The sequence below is a fragment of the Pan troglodytes genome, chromosome 10, assembly GCF_028858775.2.
Source record: "Pan troglodytes isolate AG18354 chromosome 10, NHGRI_mPanTro3-v2.0_pri, whole genome shotgun sequence".
NCBI classification, from domain to species: domain Eukaryota; kingdom Metazoa; phylum Chordata; class Mammalia; order Primates; family Hominidae; genus Pan; species Pan troglodytes.
Genome location: NC_072408.2, coordinates 128,790,762 through 128,809,057, shown reverse-complemented (window position 1 = coordinate 128,809,057; position 18,296 = coordinate 128,790,762). Strand labels below are relative to the sequence as shown.

Below are 18,296 nucleotides of genomic sequence, written 5' to 3'. Positions count from 1 at the left end.
TCAGAGCTCCTCTACATCCCCTACCTCCTGGCCACCGTCAACTGACCCCAGAGGGGCCTGGGGGCTGTACTGGGATTTCTCCAACACAAGCTGGGAAAGAGACTCCCTCTCTCTGTGGTGAGAGCTATAATTTGTGAAATTTGGGAACTGTCAGCAGCCATCTTCCTGCTGAGTAAGGAAACCCAGTTCTGCAGAGAATGAAGCCAACAGCAGGGCCAAGTGGACAGCAAGTGCTGTGGGCACCAAGTGTGCCGCTGTCCGTGACCTTCTTGTGGTGTAGCTACATGCGATCCCAACGACCTTCTCATACATTCCCTTTTGCCTAAATTGTGTTTCTAACACTTGCAACAGAAAAGAGGTCATTAGGGCACAAAAGGGAAGTGACACTTATTGAAAACCTGCTCTGTACCCAGCAATCCATACAGTACTTCTGGAAAGGAGCTAAAGCTCAGCCCTGTGGCAAGCACACATAGGTGCTCTGTAAGCGCTCCCTGGATGAGGAGGAGGAGGAATGGTCTGAACTTGGTGGTAGCAGTCCCATTTAAGAGTTGGAGGAACTGAGGCTCCGAGAAGTGAAGGGACTTGCCTGGCGTCATCCAGCAAGCAGGTAGTGATAGCTAGGATTCAAATCGGGGTCTCTCTGCTCTTGGCTGAGCAGGGCATCAGGATGACAGGAGGCAGGGAGGATGAGCACAAAAAAGTAATGCAGGATTTGGAAACAGATGCCAGACAAGGAGAAGAGAAAGGGTGCATGCTAGCACGGAGCGGGAGAAGAAGGGGCGTGTGGAATGAACCCTGAGAGAGGGGATGGAAGGGGCTCTCCCGGGGCGGAAGCGCCATAGACTGTGATGGTAGCAGTTGGGGCCAAGGGGTGCACTGACTGAAATGATCGAATGTGAGGGGATTTATCATCTTTATCTCCCCTACAACTCATCATCAGTAACTCTAGTAGGAAATTCTGTTTGTTTACTTGTTTAGGTTTTTTACATTTCTCTCCATTAGTGAAGTGCTGATCATATTAAGTCACCAGAAGCAGCAATGAAGTGATAATTAGTTTATAATGATCCTTTGTCCCCACCACAGATTAAATTGAAATTCTCAGAAGCCTGGACTCTGGCCAGGCGAAAGCTATTGGAAAGCAGAGGCCTTTTTTTCTTCTTCTTAAATTTCTACCATTCCAGATCCCACGACGACTGAGAAGAAGACAAACATTTCAGAAGGAAGGTTCTAGCTGGGTGCAGTGGCTCACATCTGTAATCCCAACACTTTAGGTGCCCAAGGCTTGAGCCCATGAGTTCAAGACCAGCCTAGGTTTGGTGTGACTCTGTATCGACAAAAAAATTTTTTTTAAAGTTAGCCAGGCACAGTGGCATATGCCTGTGGTCCCAGCTACTCAGGAGGCTGAGGCAGGAGAATTGTTTGAGCCCAGGAGTTCGAGGCTGCAGTGAGCCATGATCACACCTCTGTACTACAGCCTGAGCGACTGAGCCAGACCCTGTCTCAACAACAACAACAAATAGAAGGGAAGGTTCTGCTTGTCCCCACAGGGTGTGGCTTGCCCCCATGGTTCCAGGCAACAAGCCAGGGAGCAAGGAACCAGGCAGCCATTCTGAGGCCATGATCCCTTTTCAATAGGAGAGTTCACCTCCAGCTCCTAAATCCTCAAGTTCCCAAGATCTGCTCTCTCAGGTGAAGGTGGGGTGGAAGTCAGAGCTGCAAGTGCAATCTCAAACCACCGTGGTTCCAAAGCAGATTTAACCGGCTATTTTTGCTCATATTCAGGTTAAGAGTAGAAGCTTCAATATCTGCCATAAAAAGAAAGATGTGCATTTGGCAGATGGCAGGGGGTACACTGTGCTGGCAGCCAGGAATCAGGTTTGTTCTCCGAGGAAGGAAGGTGCCTCTGAGCTGTTTTTGCTCCTCAACGTCACACTGCCGAGAGAGGCCCAGCCGAGCCACAGGCAGCGCAGGGGCTTGGAGAAGTGGTCAGGAACAGGAACCGGCTGCCACATGGTTGACTCTGCCCTGCGGCAGCATGCCGGATTTGGGTAGATGAGAGGACAGTGTGGGTGCTTGTCCCCTCTTTATTAGGGAAGATTCTGAGCTCATAAGCAAATGCCCTTACAGGAAGAAGAGACGAAAGGAAATCATTCACTTGCCGAGTACTTTGCTCTGTACTAGGTGCTTTTCCCCTATTAAACTACCTGATCTTTACAGGGATCCTACAGAAGTTCCTATTATCACCCCCATTTCACATGCTATCACCCCCATTTCGCATGCAAGGAATCTAAAGATCAGGGACGTTAAGAAGCTTGCCCTAGGCCCCATAGCCAGTAGAGGGTGGGCCCATATTCAAACTCATATTATCCCTTTCACCTCAAAGTCCACATACTCTCCAATGTTCAACTCTAGAATTCTCCAGCCTCGCCTCAGGCAGAGGTTCTCCATTCAGGGCAGGGAGGGTGAGAAGAGGAGCCGAAAATACCACTTGAAATGATCCTCTTACTATTTCCGTAGTATATGCTTTGGAGGGTCGGCCTAGATCTTTCTAGCAGGTGTGGATATGTGGAGCAGAGGGAGAAGCATTTTAGGGAGCAGGGGTGAGCCCAAGGTGCTGTCACATCGCCTGAACTACAAACACCATTGGTCCATGGGACAGGACAGCAACTCCTGTCTGCAGAGTAATGTGAGCAATGCCACCGGGGAGCAACCTGAAGGCCAGGCCCTGTGACATCCTAGCACAGTGCCTGGCACGCAGTAGGGTTCAGTGTCTATCACTGTTGCTGAGTGAAAAGGAGTTTACACTTGATATCTTCCTTCTCGCCCCATCGTGTACCTTAAGGTGATTTTCCACTGCACCACCGAGCGATCGTGCCCTCCCGCAGTGAAGGCGTAGCGGCCGTCATAGGAAACGGCCATGCTGGCCACCCCGTTCGGGTGGCAAACAATAGCAGATGTCTTATGTGGATTGCCGTCAACTGGTAAGATCTGAAGTCCCACCTAGAAAGGAACACATAATTGGATATTCAGACTCAGGTAGCTGGGCCCGAGAGAGGCCTGGCACGTTCACATGTCACCTCCAGATCTGTGTGCCAGAAGGACCTGTGTGTCTGGACCCATCTCTGAGTGTGAGAGCCACATTTAACGTAGCTGGGCATCCACACACACCAGCCCTGGTAGGGGGCCCCTTGCACAGCTCTAACAGGTACACAGAAGGGAAGCTTTCCTCCCTGCCTTCATGGTCAGTTGTCCAGGGTTTTCCAGAATACATCTCACAACCTATGACTTTACACTTTTCTTTTTTTTGACGGAGTCTCACTCTGTCGTCCAGGCTGGACTGCAGTGGCATGATCTCGGCTTACTGCAAACTCCGCCTCCCGGGTTCATGCCATTCTCCTGCCTCAGCCTCCCGAGTAGCTGGGACTACAGGCGCCCACCACCACGCCCGGCTCATTTTTTGTATTTTTAGTAGAGACGGGGTTTCACCGTGTTAGCCAGGATGGTCTCGATCTCCTGACCTCATGATCCGCCCGCCTTGGCCTCCCAAAGTGCTGGGATTACAGGCGTGAGCCACCTCACCTGGCCCGACTTTACACTTTTCAACGCAGATTATTCATTAAATGTACAACAAAGTGTAACTAATTTGCATATTTTTATAAGAGTTTTTCCATGTAAATAAATAAGAAGGAAAAATCCTTTGGTGGCCCATGTATCTTCACTGGGAATATAGAAAATGCAGTAACTCCGCTCAGAAATGTCTCCCAAGAGTCTTCCTAACTCATCAAGGGCAATTTTCAGTATCACAGCTGACTGGGGTGGAAGCAGTTGGGCTTGGCTGTAAACCCAGAACTCTCTGAGTCTCGTGATCTTCAGTAATGACTGCTGCTCATGACACACAGAGTCAACTCCCAGAACTGGAGAAGAGAGCGCTGTTACCTTGTCTCTGTTAATAAACACCAAGTAGCGTTTCTGTAGCTCCGCCATGCTTCTCACTGGGAGGACTTGTGTCTGCTCAATAGGGGAACCATAAGCTGGCCCCAGAAGCGTCTTTCTGAAGGCAAAAAGAGAAAGAGTTTTTAAAATTCCACAAATCTCAACATAGGTTTTAAGATTCTTTGGTCGGGCCAGGCGCGGTGGCTCACACCTGTAATCCCAGCACTTCGGGAGGCCAAGGCAGGCGGATCACAAGGTCAGGAGTTTGAGACCAGCCTGGCCAATATGGTGAAACCCCGTCTCTACTAAAAATACAAAAATTAGCCAGGCGTGGTGGCAGGTGCCTGCAATCCCAGCTACTCAGGAGGCTGAGGCAGGAGAATCGCTTGAAACTGGGAGGTGGAGGTTGCAGTGAGCTGAGATTACGCCACTGTACTCCAGCCTAGGTGACAAAGTGAGACTCCATCTCAAAAAAAAAAAAAAAGACTCTTTGGTCATGGATGGGGCATGGTGGCTCACGCCTGTAATCCCAGTACTTTGGGAGGCCGAGGCAGGTGGATCAACTGAGGTCAGGAGTTTCAAGACCAGCCTGGCCAACATGGTGAAACACCATCTCTACTAAAAAAAAAAAAAAAAAAAAAAAAAATTAGCCAGGCATAGTGGTGCACGCCTGTAGTCCCAGCTACTCAGGAGGCTGAGGCATGAGAATCGCTTGAACCTAGGAGGTGGAGGTTGTAATGAGGTGAAATCACGCTACTGCATTCCATCCTGGGTGACAGAGCAAGACTCCATCGAAAGGAAGAAGAAGGGAAGGGGAGGGGGAGGGGAGGGAAGGGGAGGGGAGGGAAGGGGAGGGAAGGAGAGGGGAGGGGAGGGGAGGGAAGGGAAGAGTTTTTAAAATTCCATAAATCTCAACATAGGTTTTAAGACTCTGGTCATGGGCAGAACGCAGTGGCTCATTCCCATAATCCCAGCACTTTGGGAGGCTAAGGTGGGAGGATTGCTTGGGGTTAGGAGTTTGAGTCCAGCCTGGGCAACATAGTAGTTTCCTGTCTCTATGAAAAATTAGCCCGGCTTGGTGGCCTGAGGCTAAGGTGGGAGCATTGTTTGAGCCTGGGAGGTCGAGGCTGCAGTGAGCTGAGATCATGCCACTGCACTCCAGCCTGGGCAACAGAGTGAGACCCTGCCTCAAAAAAAAAAAAAAAAAAAAGAAGAAGAAGAAGAAGGAGAAAATCTATATCTCCACATTGCTGCACCCTATCCCAAGATAATCATGAGTAATAGTTTGGTGTATATGACTCAAGAATTTCTTTTGTAATTATAATTTTATATAAAAATAGAATTATGCTATTCATGCTTCATTGGTAATTTGCTTTATCTCGTATTACATCTTTGAGATATTTCCATGTCATTACACAGAGAGCTGTCTTACTCTTCCTTTTTTTTTCTTTCTAAAAGCAGCATCGTGTTCCAGTGTACTGACAAACCATTGTTTAACTGATCCCCTATTAATGGGCATTTGGATTGTTTCCATTTTTAAAAATATTTTCAAACAAGACATCCTTTTACTTATGTCTTGGCATACTGTGTGAGTACTTCTGTGGGCTACATTCCTAGAAGTCAGAAGATATGATAAAATTTAATAGAGGGTGACAAATTCCTTTCCCAAAAGGTTACACTGATTCACACCCGCCCCCAGAAGCGGATGAGAGTGCCCGTTTTCCTAGCCTCTTGCCAATGCTAAGCACTATCAATCATTTTTATCTTTGCTAATCTGATTGGTGAAAAAATGATATCTTGTTTTCATTTGCATCTTTGACATACTAGTGAGCATCTGCTCATAGGTTTATTGGCCTTTTCCTGTGAACTGCCTTTTCATGTTCTTTCAAATCTTTTTTAAATGCATTTTTACATTCTTTTGGATTTATCACAAAAAGACAATTCCTTCCCAATTAAGCCATGGTTATGAGGCTTTCTTATTCCTACAGCTTACAAGATGCTTTATGCAAGGGCTTTTATTCTGGAATGATGGAAATGCTCTGAAGCTACAGTGGGGGTTGCACAGCACCATGAGTACTAAATGCCATGGAACTGTTCACTTTCTTTATTTTATTTTATTTTATTTTATTTTATTTTATTTTTTTTAAGACAGAGTCTAGCTCTGTCGCCCAGGCTGGAGTAAAGTGGCTAGTAAAATCCTGCCTCACTGCAACTTCCACCTCCCGGGTTCATGAGATTTCCTGCTTCAGTCTCCCACGTAGCTGGGATTACAGGTGCATGCCACCACGCCCGGCTAATTTTTGTATTTTTAGTAGAGACAGGGTTTCACCATGTTGGCCAGGCTGGTCTCGAACTCCTGACCTCAGGCGATCCACCTGCCTCGGCCCCTCCCAAATGCTGGGGCGTGAGCCACCACGCCCGGCTGAACTGTTCACTTTCAAACGGTTCGTTTTATGTTACATGAGTATCACCTTGATAAAAATTTTTAAGATGCTTTATGCTAATTTCAGATTGATCATCAATAGGCAGAATCTCCCAACTTTGTGTCTAAAAGTCCCTCCTGCCTCTTTCCTCCAGTGAATGACTGTTAGCAGGAACTTCAGGCCCGAGGTCTGCCAGCCCTCATTCTCCAGCTCTGCCAATTCGGTGTCTTAGGACTGTGCATATCTGAGAGATATTCTTTGTCCAAAAAGTATGTTTTCATTAAAAACTATGCACAATGATTCTGAAATCTTTCTAAAGCTCCTCTTTACACATGCTTTCCAGTGTTTTAATCGTTTAAGGAAACTGTCCTGGATTTTTCTCTCTACCATAAAACATGGCATTTCTCAGTCATTTTTTCTTGTGCCTTCTGGGAAAGAACTGTTTACAACAACAACAACAACAACAACAAATAATCCCGGGTGGTCCTGGCCTTTTGAGGACCTGTCTTATCTGAGATACATTTCAAAACCATGATAGTCCTCAAGCCTGAGCCAGCTGCTGCCAGTTCCCTGACTTCCTTCTCCTGGTGGTGGTGGCAGTGGCAGTGGTGGTGGTCGTGGTGGATCACTGAAACATTCTCCCTTCGAACTTCTCCTGCCTCCATCCTTCTTTCCAGCCATACCCAAGACACAGCCAAACCAAAGGCAGAAGCTCCCCTCCAGGGCTGACCAGGTAAGATCCCAAAGCCAGGGCTGTGTCGAGGCCCCACAGCGCTGAGTAGAGGATGGGGTCAGGGCTAGGGTCAAGGGTCAAGTCCTGCTCTGCTTGACCTTGGACAAGTCACACAGCCTCCTGAAGCTCGGCGGGAGAATAGTTAGCAGGGCTGTGGATGAGGGAATGGGATGACAGTGCAGGCCCTGCTGTACTCGAGGCACAATCGTCGGTGTTTCTTGTGAGGGCTCACAGGGGCCAAAGCACAGGGGCCCACGTGCATGTGCAGGATGGCATCAGGAGGGAGGAGACGCCACTCTAGGATGCTGGGCTGCAGATGCCCTGCTCCCTGGCTGTGGACTCCCTGCTCCCCAGCAGCGGACGCCCTGCTCCCCAGCTGGTGTCCTCCCCGTCTCATGCCTTCAACCATCCTGTGTTCCTGACTCCAGCCCAGCTCTCCCGGGACCTCCACAATCCAGAGTCTGATTCGTGGGTTCCCACCTGAATGCCAAGCAGGCATCTCAAGCTTGCCTTGTCCAGTCTGACCCCTGGTTTATCTCAAAGCTATCTTTCCCTTGTCCTCCTCATCTCTTTAAAGGTCCAGTCCATTCTTCTGACTTCGAGAGGTGTCTTCTCTCACACCTCCTGTTCCCTCCATTAGCAAACGCTGTTTGCTTTGCCGGCAGGATATATCCAGAATCTGACCCCTCTCTTCTGCCCTCAGGGCCAAGCCGCCATCAGCTCTCACACCAGTTTCCCGAATCTTGCTTCTACCTTTGCGCCCCAGAGTCTGCTCTCTGTACAGAAGCCAGACATCATTCTAAAGAATCAATCAGAACATGTCACTCCCCTGCTCAAAACCCTCCACTAGCTCTCGCCTTACCCGGGAAGGAACCGGAGTCTCCAGGGTGCCGTGTGCCTGGCACCAGCCCGTACCTCTGACTCGCTCTCCCATGCCCCCTCCTTGCCCATTCCACTCTGGCCTCACCAGCCTTCGCGGCATTTCCCAAACCCCAGACGCCTCCCACCTTCACTCATTGGCCCTTGCTGATCCACTGTCTTTCCTCCAACCGCACAGCCGCCCCTTGCTTCCCCCTCACTTTCTTCAAGTCTCTGTCTGGATGCTCAGATGTCCCCTGCTCTCCAAGGCCTTCCCTGCCTCCCCATCTTTTTATCCTGCCTTTTCCTTTTCCTTTTTTTTTTTTTTCTTCTTTGCACAGACCTGATTACCACATACCTACTAACTTGCTACTTGTTCACGCCATTGCATCACCTGCCCCCGCCAACACGTAAACTCCACAGTGATGGAAACTGTTCTGTTTTCATCATCTTCAGCACCTAAAACGGTACCTGGCTCACGCAGGGTGTAAACAAAGGAGGGCTAGCAATTAAAGTTAAAACTCCTTTGAGACCCAAGAGTAAGAAAAAATCAAACAATTGTTAGTAGCCAGGTCAAACTATGTTTTTCTTAATGAGAGGAGAATAGGAGATAGCATTAGCAACTTTCCCAGGGCCCCAGGGTCTGTGTCCTTCCTGGATTCTGCACATCTCACCTCCACACAGGGCCACATGACCTTGGTGAGAATTACTTACGTTATCTGTGCCTCAGTCTCCTCCTCTGCAAAGCGAAGAGGATGATAATAGTAGCCAAGCTGCCTGCAGGTCCCTATGTGGAGACCTGAAACAGGTTGGGGGCAGAGAACTCGATCCACGCCCCCTGCAATGGGAAGCTCCGGGTGCTTACCTGCACATTTTGGTAGTAGCATTAAAAAGCTTCACTTTGTAGCCACTGTTGCAAATAAGCAGGAAGAGTTCCCTGGTGAGCGGTGGGTACCAGACCATGCAGGTGGGATAGCAGCCCTGGTCGGTGTGGTGAATGTCCAGGACTTCCAGGTGGTCTTTGTAGCTCCTGAGAAGATCATACTCTATCTGCAGAGGAGCCCAGATGGACACACATGAGGACCAAGCCAAATTAAAGGCTCAGCTAAGGAACCCCAAGCTCTTGGGTGACAGCCTTTATAATTATCAGCCAACAGTGCTGTTCTGGGGGAGACAGTATCAGGTCTCCTAAGAGAAGACTTGCCTAGACCTGACACTGACTAAGTCATCAGTACTGAGAATTCACTACCTGGAAGACAATGAGCTGAGTGCTCTAAAAACAGCTGTCATGTCATCCTCAGAACTTCCCTGCAAAGGGGTACTGTTCTGCCCATTTTACAGATGAGAAAACAGATGTTCAAGGATGTTCAGAGTGGCTTGTCCAAGGTCACATAGCTAAAAAGTGGCAGAGTAAAAATTCAAAAATTCAAATTTACATCCAGCTGATTCCCACACCTGACGTCTTACAGTTCTGTTATACTGTGTCACTTATTATCTTAGGAACTAATTCATATCTAAATCTCAGCCCAACACTTGGCAGTCACAAATCAGCAGCCACTGAACTGGGCCCATACAGGTATGCTTCCGTGGGCAGGGCAGAATGGATGGATGGATGGGTGGATGGACGGATGGATGGATGGACAGATGGATGAATGGATGGAGAAACTGAATAAAGGAAGGAAGGGGAGAGAAAGAAGGGAGGGGCAGGGGAGGGAGGGAAGAAGAAAGGGAAGGAAGGAAGGGAGGGAGGGAGAGAGGGGGAGAAGAAAGGAGGGAGGGAGGGAGGGAGGAAGGAAAAACAGACAGATACAATGACTGGTTGAATCCATTTCACCTGACTCTGTAATATTGCGTTTGCCCATCCCTACCTTTTCCTCTTATCTCACAACCTCTCCTAGTTTTCACATTTAGGTAGCAGCCTGGCCCCAACTAATGGACATGAAGACAGTGTTAGTGAGTGTCAGCCCTCCCTGTGCACACTGGGAGGCAAGGGCGGCTGCTTTCCAAGCTATGGGGAACTCCCCGCTCCTTGCCTTCTGACTTGTCGCTGCCCGGGAAGCCTCCTCGTTCAGAACAGGAGTCCCCAGGTGGTGTCCCAGCCATGTTAAGGCAAAATGCCAACCTGGAGAGGTTTGTGATCCTTCACTGTGCATTCATTTTCTCCAACAAACACACGTACTGTGGGCCTGGCTCTATGCAAGATGCCAGGGATGTCACAAGAGTGAGACACAGTCCTGGCGACCAGGTCAACGAAAACTAAACAGCTCACCAAGAGCCTGTCTGTCCCAAGGCTCAGCAGTCTAGGCTCATTGCTGTCCAGGTAAACCCCAAACAGGAGACTTCGAATGCTTTTGCGATGAGAGCGAAGTCTTGCTAAGTACTCCCAGACCCTTTGTCCATTTCTGACCACCAGCATGTAAACAGCCACAGTAAAACTTCTATCCTGAAGATGAGCAAAAGAGAAGGAGTTATCCCATTTTACGTTTAGTAAATTAAGAATCATCATTATGGGCCAGGCGCGGTGGCTCACGCCTGTAATCCCAGCACTTTGGGAGGCCAAGGTGGGTGGATCACCTGAGGTCGGGAGTTCGAGACCAGCCTGGCCAATATGGCAAAACCCCATCTCTACTAAAAATACAAAAATTAGCTGGGCGTGGTGGCACATGCCTATAATTCCAGCTACTTGGGAGGCTGACACAAGAATTGCTTGAACCTGGGAGGAGGAGGTTGCAGCGAGCCAAGATCGTACCACTGCACTTCAGCCTGTACAACAGAGCAGGACCCTATCAAAAAAAAAAAAATACTAAGAATATTTTCTTCAAGCTGTCCCTCTCCCTCTCCCTCTCCCTCTCCCTCTCCCTCCGGTCTCCCTCTCTTTCCACGGTCTCCCTTTCTCATGCGGAGCCGAAGCTGGACTGTACTGCTGCCATCTCGGCTCACTGCAACCTCCCTGCCTGATTCTCCTGCCTCAGCCTGCCGAGTGCCTGCGATTGCAGGCACGCGCTGCCACGCCTGACTGGTTTTGGTGGAGACGGGGTTTCGCTGTGTTGGCCAGGCCGGTCCCCAGCCCCTAACCGCGAGTGATCCGCCAGCCTCGGCCTCCCGAGGTGCCGGGATTGCAGACGGAGTCTCCTTCACTCAGTGCTCAATGGTGCCCAGGCTGGAGTGCAGTGGTGGGATCTCGGCTCGCTACAACCTCCACCTCCCAGCCGCCTGCCTTGGCCTCCCAAAGTGCCGAGATTGCAGCCTCTGCCCGGCCGCCACCCCGTCTGGGAGGTGAGGAGTGTCTCTGCCTGGCCACCCATCGTCTGGGATGTGGGGAGCCCCTCTGCCTGGCTGCCCAGTCTGGAAAGTGAGGAGCGTCTCCGCCTGGCCGCCATCCCATCTAGGAAGTGAGGAGCGCCTCTTCCCGGCCGCCATCACGTCTAGGAAGTGAGGAGCGTCTCTGCCCGGCCGCCCATCATCTGAGATGTGGGGAGCACCTCTGCCCCGCCGCCCCATCTGGGATGTGAGGAGCGCCTCTGCCCGGCCGCGACCCCGTCTGGGAGGTGAGGAGCGTCTCTACCCGGCCGCCCCGTCTGAGAAGTGAGGAGACCCTCTGCCCGGCCGCCCCTACTGGGAAGTGAGGAGCCCCTCTGCCTGGCCAGCCGCCCCGTCCGGGAGGGAGGTGGGGGGGTCAGCCCCCTGCCCGGCCAGCCGCCCCGTCCAGGAGGGAGGTGGGGGGGTCAGCCCCCCGCCCAGCCAGCCGCCTCGTCCGGGAGGGAGGTGGGGGGGTCAGCCTCCCGCCCGGCCAGCCGCCCCGTCCAGGAGGTGAGGGGCGCCTCTGCCCGGCCGCCCCTACTGGGAAGTGAGGAGCCCCTCTGCCCGGCCAGCTGCCCCGTCCAGGAGGGAGGTGGGGGGGTCAGCCCCCCGCCCGGCCAGCTGCCCCGTCCGGGAGGGAGGTGGGGGGGGTCAGCCCCCCGCCCGGCCAGCCGCCCCGTCCAGGAGGTGAGGGGCGCCTCTGCCCGGCCGCCCCTACTGGGAAGTGAGGAGCCCCTCTGCCCGGCCAGCCGCCCCGTCCGGGAGGGAGGTGGGGGGGTCAGCCCCCCGCCCGGCCAGCCGCCCCGTCCGGGAGAGAGGTGGGGGGGGTCAGCCCCCCGCCTGGCCAGCCGCCCCGTCCGGGAGGTGAGGGGCGCCTCTGCCCGGCCGCCCCTACTGGGAAGTGAGGAGCCCCTCTGCCCGGCCACCACCCCGTCTGGGAGGTGTGCCCAACAGCTCATTGAGAACGGGCCATGATGACAATGGCGGCTTTGTGGAATAGAAAGGCGGGAAAGGTGGGGAAAAGATTGAGAAATCAGATGGTTGCCGTGTCTGTGTAGAAAGAAGTAGACATGGGAGACTTTTCATTTTGTTCTGTACTAAGAAAAATTCTTCTGCCTTGGGATCCCGTTGATCTGTGACCTTACCCCCAACCCTGTGTGTGCTCTCTGAAACATGTGCTATGTCCACTCAGGGTTAAATGGATTAAGGGCGGTGCAAGATGTGCTTTGTTAAACAGATGCTTGAAGGCAGCATGCTCGTTAAGAGTCATCACCACTCCCTAATCTCAAGTAACCAGGGACACAAACACTGCGGAAGGCCGCAGGGTCCTCTGCCTAGGAAAACCAGAGACCTTTGTTCACTTGTTTGTCTGCTGACCTTCCCTCCACGATTGTCCCATGACCCTGCCAAATCCCCCTCTGTGAGAAACACCCAAGAATTATCAATAAAAAAATAAATTAAAAAAAAATGATAACCAAATTATAAAAAAAAAAAAGAATATTTTCTTCAAAAATAATCTTAGTCTATTCAGGCAAGTAGTAAAACAATATCCATTTTAGTTTTAGTTTAGTTTTTTTGGGTTTTTTTTTGAGACAAGAGTCTTGATCTGTTGCCCAGGCTAGAGTGCAGTGGCCTGATCACGGCTCACTGCAGTCTCAGTCTCCTGGGCTCAAAAGATCCTCCAGCCTCAGCCTCCTAAGTAGCTAGGACTACAGGCACACGCCACCATACCTGGCTAGTTTTTTTTCATTAGTTTTTGTAGAGATGGGGGTCTCACCATGTTGCCCAGGCTGGTCTCGAACTCTTGCCTCAAGCAATCTGACTGCCTCGACCTCCCAAAGTGCTGGGATTACAGGTATAAGCTACACCTGGCCTAATGCCCATTTTACAGATAAGAAAATTAAAGTTAAAAGCAGAAAACTGAAAAGGTAGCGGGGAAGAAAGTATGAACGTGAAACTATGGTTTTACACTCCTTTCCAGGTGCCCCCTCGCTGTCTGTGGAAAGCCAAAAGCCTGACTCTTTGTGCCTTTGTCCTTCCTTTTCTTTGTCCAGCTACATACAATAAAAAAGCTATGTGTTTTTGAAAGGTATGAAGGCTGCAAGTGAACCCAGTTGGAGTGGGAGAGCCTGGCCTGAGGGGACACAGAGGCTGGACTGTGTGCACCCACACTATGCTGAGACGGCTTTGGCTTCAGAAGCGTTGTGTACACAAACCGGAGGAGTGGCCGCACCAGTGTGGGGATGGAGAGCGCCTGAAGGGACAGGAGTTTAGCGAAGACCACTGCTTTTCCCTCCCAACATAAAGGCAGACCAACATACCTGCCTTATAGCTCACTGTAACCCCAAACTCCTGGCCCGCAGGGGTCCTCCCGCCTCAGCCTCCTGGATAACTGGGGCTACAGATGTGTGCCACAAGTCCTGGCTAATTTTTAAAAAATGTTTTTGTAGCAGTGGGGTCCTGCTGTGTTTCCTAGGCTGGTCTTGAATTCCTGTCCTCCAATGATCCTCCCACCTCGGCCTCCCAAATCATTGGGATTACAGGTGTTAGCTACTATGTCTGGCCTCTTTTGGTTTCAAATAAAATTGCTAAGCCACTGGATGGGTTGTCCATGAAAATACTTACAGCAGTTGCCATATACTGGGAGTCATGGGAAAAGCTTATATGAGTCACACTGGTTCTGGAATATTTGAAAGGCTCTGGGCTTTCATTTTCTAAAGACATTGCATCAAGAACGTAAACTGTCCCCTCTGTAAAGCCAGCTCCAAGAAGGGCTCCTGAAATGACAAGCCAGAGAACGATGGAAAAGGATTACATTCATTCAAGAGATGTTGAGTCTGTGCCAGGCTTTGTTCTGGGTGCGGAGAAGACAGCAACTAACACAACAAAGCTCCCGTGCGGAGAAATGAACCGAAACGCGTAATCTCCTGGGGTGAGCGCGCAGAGACGCACAGATAGGCCCAGAACACCGCGGGAGCCCCGGAAAGAAGGCGCCTCATCCAGCCTGCTGGGGTGAGCGCGCAGAGACGCACAGATAGGCCCAGAACACCGCGGGAGCCCCGGAGAGAAGGCGCCTCATCCAGCCTGCTGGGGTGAGCGCGCAGAGACGCACAGATAGGCCCAGAACACCGCGGGAGCCCCGGAGAGAAGGCGCCTCATCCAGCCTGCTGGGGTGAGCGCGCAGAGACGCACAGATAGGCCCAGGACACCGCGGGAGCCCCGGAGAGAAGGCGCCTCATCCAGCCTGCTGGGGGCTGGAGTCGGGGAGACTTCCTGGAGCTATGCCAGCCCAGGTGCATCCATCCCTTTCAGGGCTGTCCATGTGGAACCGATGGTAGGCTGATAAGATGAGAATACCTTCCGGGTTGTAGGTCAGGCTCTGGACTCCAAGCCCCTTCTCAAAAACCCTGCTGAAAAGATATTGTTTGTTTTCATAATTCCACACTTTGATCATCCCACAGATGCTCCCGATGGCAATGAGGGGTTGATATGGGTGGCAGGAGATGGCACAAATGGCATCCTTGGGCTCTACAAATAACTTCTCAAGTTTGGTCCCATCTGTTGTTAAGTGGTACACCGCGGCATCAGATGTTCCAATGATAAAATTCCTGTTTGCCAAGGAGAGACCAAACAATATCAGTGTTTGCAGGGAATGGGGCATGCCAGCTATTCTGCTTCTAATTGCACATAAAACGCCTCTGTCGTCTGTAATTTAGTGACATTATTAACCCAACATTTCCAAAAATATACCACCAATACCCAACAGCCTCCATTTGCAAGTGAAAAAGCCCACTTTTCTCCATGTAAATTGAGTCATTAAGTATGCAGATGGACAGTCAGTTGTACAATTAGCTAATCTGCACATGCAAATATTCATTTGTGTATGCAAATATGGAGTTTGGTGCACACATACAGATGTGCCTGTAACTACTGCAAGGGTAATTAAGCAGACTCACAGATAATTCGGTCTTGAAATGTTATGGCTATTAATTATCCAGTGCCTTTAACCGCAGTGGCTAGGACAAGCTCAGCTTAGAGAAAAGAGACCAACCTGCAGCAAAAGACTCCAGACTCAACAGAGGTGAGAGATCAGGGATCAGGACTTTCCAGCTTCCAGTTACTAAAGAGTCTTAATATTAAAGTCATGTTTCATTAATTTTTTTTTTTTTTTTTTTTGAGACAGAGTCTCGCTCTGTCGCCCAGGCTGGAGTAGAGTGGCGCTATCTCAGCTCACTGCAAGCTCCGTCTCCCGGGTTCACGCCATTCTCCTGCCTCAGCCTCCCGAGTAGCTGGGACTACAGGCACCCGTCACCACGCCCGGCTAATTTTTTGTATTTTTAATAGAGACGGGGTTTCACCATGTTAGCCAGGATGGTCTCGATCTCCTGACCTCGTGATCCACCCGCCTTGGCCTCCCAAAGTGCTGGGATTACAGGCGTGAGCCACCACGCCCGGCCTTATGTTTCATTAATTTTTTAAATGATCCAATGGTTATCACAATCAGCCAGGGAGATATCCCAGGAACAACACGAACCTCCCACTGTATGCAAACTAAAGAAGACAGTGATCATTTTTCAACCATTCTAATGACTAGATTCATTAACAACTTACCTTAAGACAAAAAGGTCACCTTTTAAAGTGCAGTCAGGAGGATAGTTTGATTTTTCAGTAGGAGGAGTTGCTGGGGTCTTTGAAAAGGACAGAGTTCTTATGGCGCCCAGTTTCAAGTGACTGTACCAGTTAACAATAGACAGGGTGTGATCATAGAACTTAATGTTCCCCTTAATGTCACCTGTGACAATGTAGCTGAAATGGAGAATAACATCAGTTTTGCAAATAGCAATAATAACAAGTAGCATCTATATAATACCTAATTATATGTCAGGCTCTGGATTCTGGGGCATTGCAAAAACTTAATTTAATACTGCCCAAAGAGAATGATTTTACTGTTATCCCAATTTACATCTAGGAAACTAACTTTCAGAGAGTTAAGAAATTTGCTCAGGGCATTGTGTTGCCAGATTTAGCAGATAACAATACAGATACCCAGTTACATTTGAAAATTTGCATTAAAAAAATTTAGTGTAGCTGGGTGTGGTGGCTCATGTCTGTAGTCCCAGCACTTTGGGAGGCCGAGTCGGGTGGATCACCTGAGGTCAGGAGTTCGAGACCAGTCTGGCCAACATGGTGAAACCCCGCCTCTACTAAAAATACAAAAATTAGTCAGGTGTGGTGGTGTGCACCTGTAATCCCAGCTACTCGGGAAGCTGAGGCAGGAGAATCACTTGAACATGGAAGGCGGAGCTTGCAGTGAGCCGAGATTGCATCATTGCACTCCAGCCTGGGTGACAAGCGCAAAACTCCATCTCAAAAAACAAAACAGACAAACAAACAAAAAATTTAGTGTAAGTACATCCCATATATTGCATGGGACATACTTATACCTGGCAATTTTATCGGGGCCATGTGGCTTGACTATGCAAGGAACCCAGGTATATCTAAAGCAAAGTCCATGCTCTCTGCTAGTTCTTCCCTGCCCTCCAAGATCAGCCATACGCAATGGCGGTGGACAAGGATTTACACTCCCCATATAACTACAGATGACAATGGAGAGAATCGCTTCACCAGCCCTCCGAAATCATGCAGGCTGGCAATGGGACACTAGCCACTTTACAGGAAGGCACTACTGTTAGTGTGATCATAAAACCCTGTCCAGTCATCACGGCAGAAGGCAGTGCCACGTGACAAAATGGCTTTCATTTCCAGTCCTTGGATCCATCCCAAATGGGCTTTTTAAAAAAGACTTTGACATAATTCTAATCACGGGGGGCAGATGGGGAGGATTTTTCTCTTACATATGCAGAGTGGTTAAATGAGGTTTCTGATTAATAAGCAAGGCAGGTGGGCTAATTGGCTTGAACATCTGTCACTGCCCTCTGCTGGACAGAAGCAGCAATACTGACCAAGTATTTCCAGAGACCTTTTCCTTCTTGGACTCCCAGGTCCTGACCGGGTTTTATTAACTTGGAGAACCCAGGCCTGGTCTTCACTGGATCCTAAACCCCAACCGATTAAAGGTTGATTGCATGGCCAACTGCAGTTCTCCTATCTTCTCGCTCCACTGAGTGAGGGTGACAATTTGCATTTCTCTTTGTAAAACCATGTCAAGACCTCATTGTTCCCCTGCATCGAAAGAAAGGCGAATGGAAGCAAATGGGCGTTTTGAAAGCAGATGGCCCAGCGACTCTAACCATATGGGCAGGGTCCCCATCACTAGGCAGTTTTCTCCACACCTTCGGGAACTTCTCTCACACACTGACGATGGCCACCATTTACCTAGGGTTCCCCTGCACCAAGCATGTGCATCCATATCTCGTGAAATCCTCATAAAACCACTCTGAGAGAAATAGTACTGTTATGCCCATTTTACAGATAAAGAAATAGAGGCTCAACAAGGTTAAGTTCCTTGCTCAAGGTCACTCAGCAAGGAAGGGACTCAGCTGAAATGAGAACTCTGTCTTAATTAAGACAGAGTTTTGATGCATTTGATCTTCTCACAATAGGTAAATATTATTTTTGTTTTGTTTTGAGACCGAGTCTCGCTCTGTCACCCAGACTGGAGTGCAGTGGTGAGATCTTGGCTCACTGCAACCTCTGCCTCCTGGGTTCAAGTGATTCTCATGCCTCAGCTTCCCAAGATGCTGGGATTACAGCCGCACACCACCACACCTGCCTAATTTTTGTATTTTTAGTAGAGACAGGGTTTCACCATGTTGGCCAGGCTGGTCTCAAACTCCTGAGGCCACCCGCCTCGGCCTCCCAAAATGCTGGGATTACAGGCGTGAGCCACCGCTCCCAGCTGTAAATGTTATCTTGTAATCAGACAAAAATAATACAGCTATTCAAATTATTTTCTTACATTTAATGCATGTAAAATGTTGGGTGCAAAATCCATCCAATTAGCACAGAAGAAAAAATCTAGTTCCTTTTTGTTTCATCGACACAAAGGGATTTTTTAAACATAATGCATGCTCATGATTTTTTTAAAA

The 18,296-nt window shown here is 49.7% G+C and overlaps 1 protein-coding gene across 18 annotated transcripts in view; it reads right to left on the bottom strand.

Annotated features, from left to right (window-relative positions):
• CFAP251 (cilia and flagella associated protein 251) overlaps window positions 1-18,296 on the bottom strand; it is an 85,415-nt gene that overhangs the window by 30,816 nt on the left and 36,303 nt on the right. For 11 of the 18 annotated variants that reach the window (XM_063785149.1, XM_063785151.1, XM_054664690.2 and 8 more), the window contains 7 exons: window positions 15,859-16,053; window positions 14,605-14,855; window positions 13,873-14,024; window positions 10,217-10,390; window positions 8,813-8,997; window positions 3,937-4,051; window positions 2,837-3,000 (listed from right to left, as the gene is read on the bottom strand). In XM_063785149.1, coding sequence (XP_063641219.1) covers window positions 2,837-3,000; window positions 3,937-4,051; window positions 8,813-8,997; window positions 10,217-10,390; window positions 13,873-14,024; window positions 14,605-14,855; window positions 15,859-16,053 — 1,236 coding nt within the window. Of the gene's footprint in view, window positions 1-1,039; window positions 2,121-2,836; window positions 3,001-3,936; window positions 4,052-8,812; window positions 8,998-10,216; window positions 10,391-13,872; window positions 14,025-14,604; window positions 14,856-15,858; window positions 16,054-18,296 lie in introns of those variants that run through there. The other 7 variants (XM_063785157.1, XM_054664697.2, XM_054664698.2 and 4 more) reach the window with 3 other exon arrangements.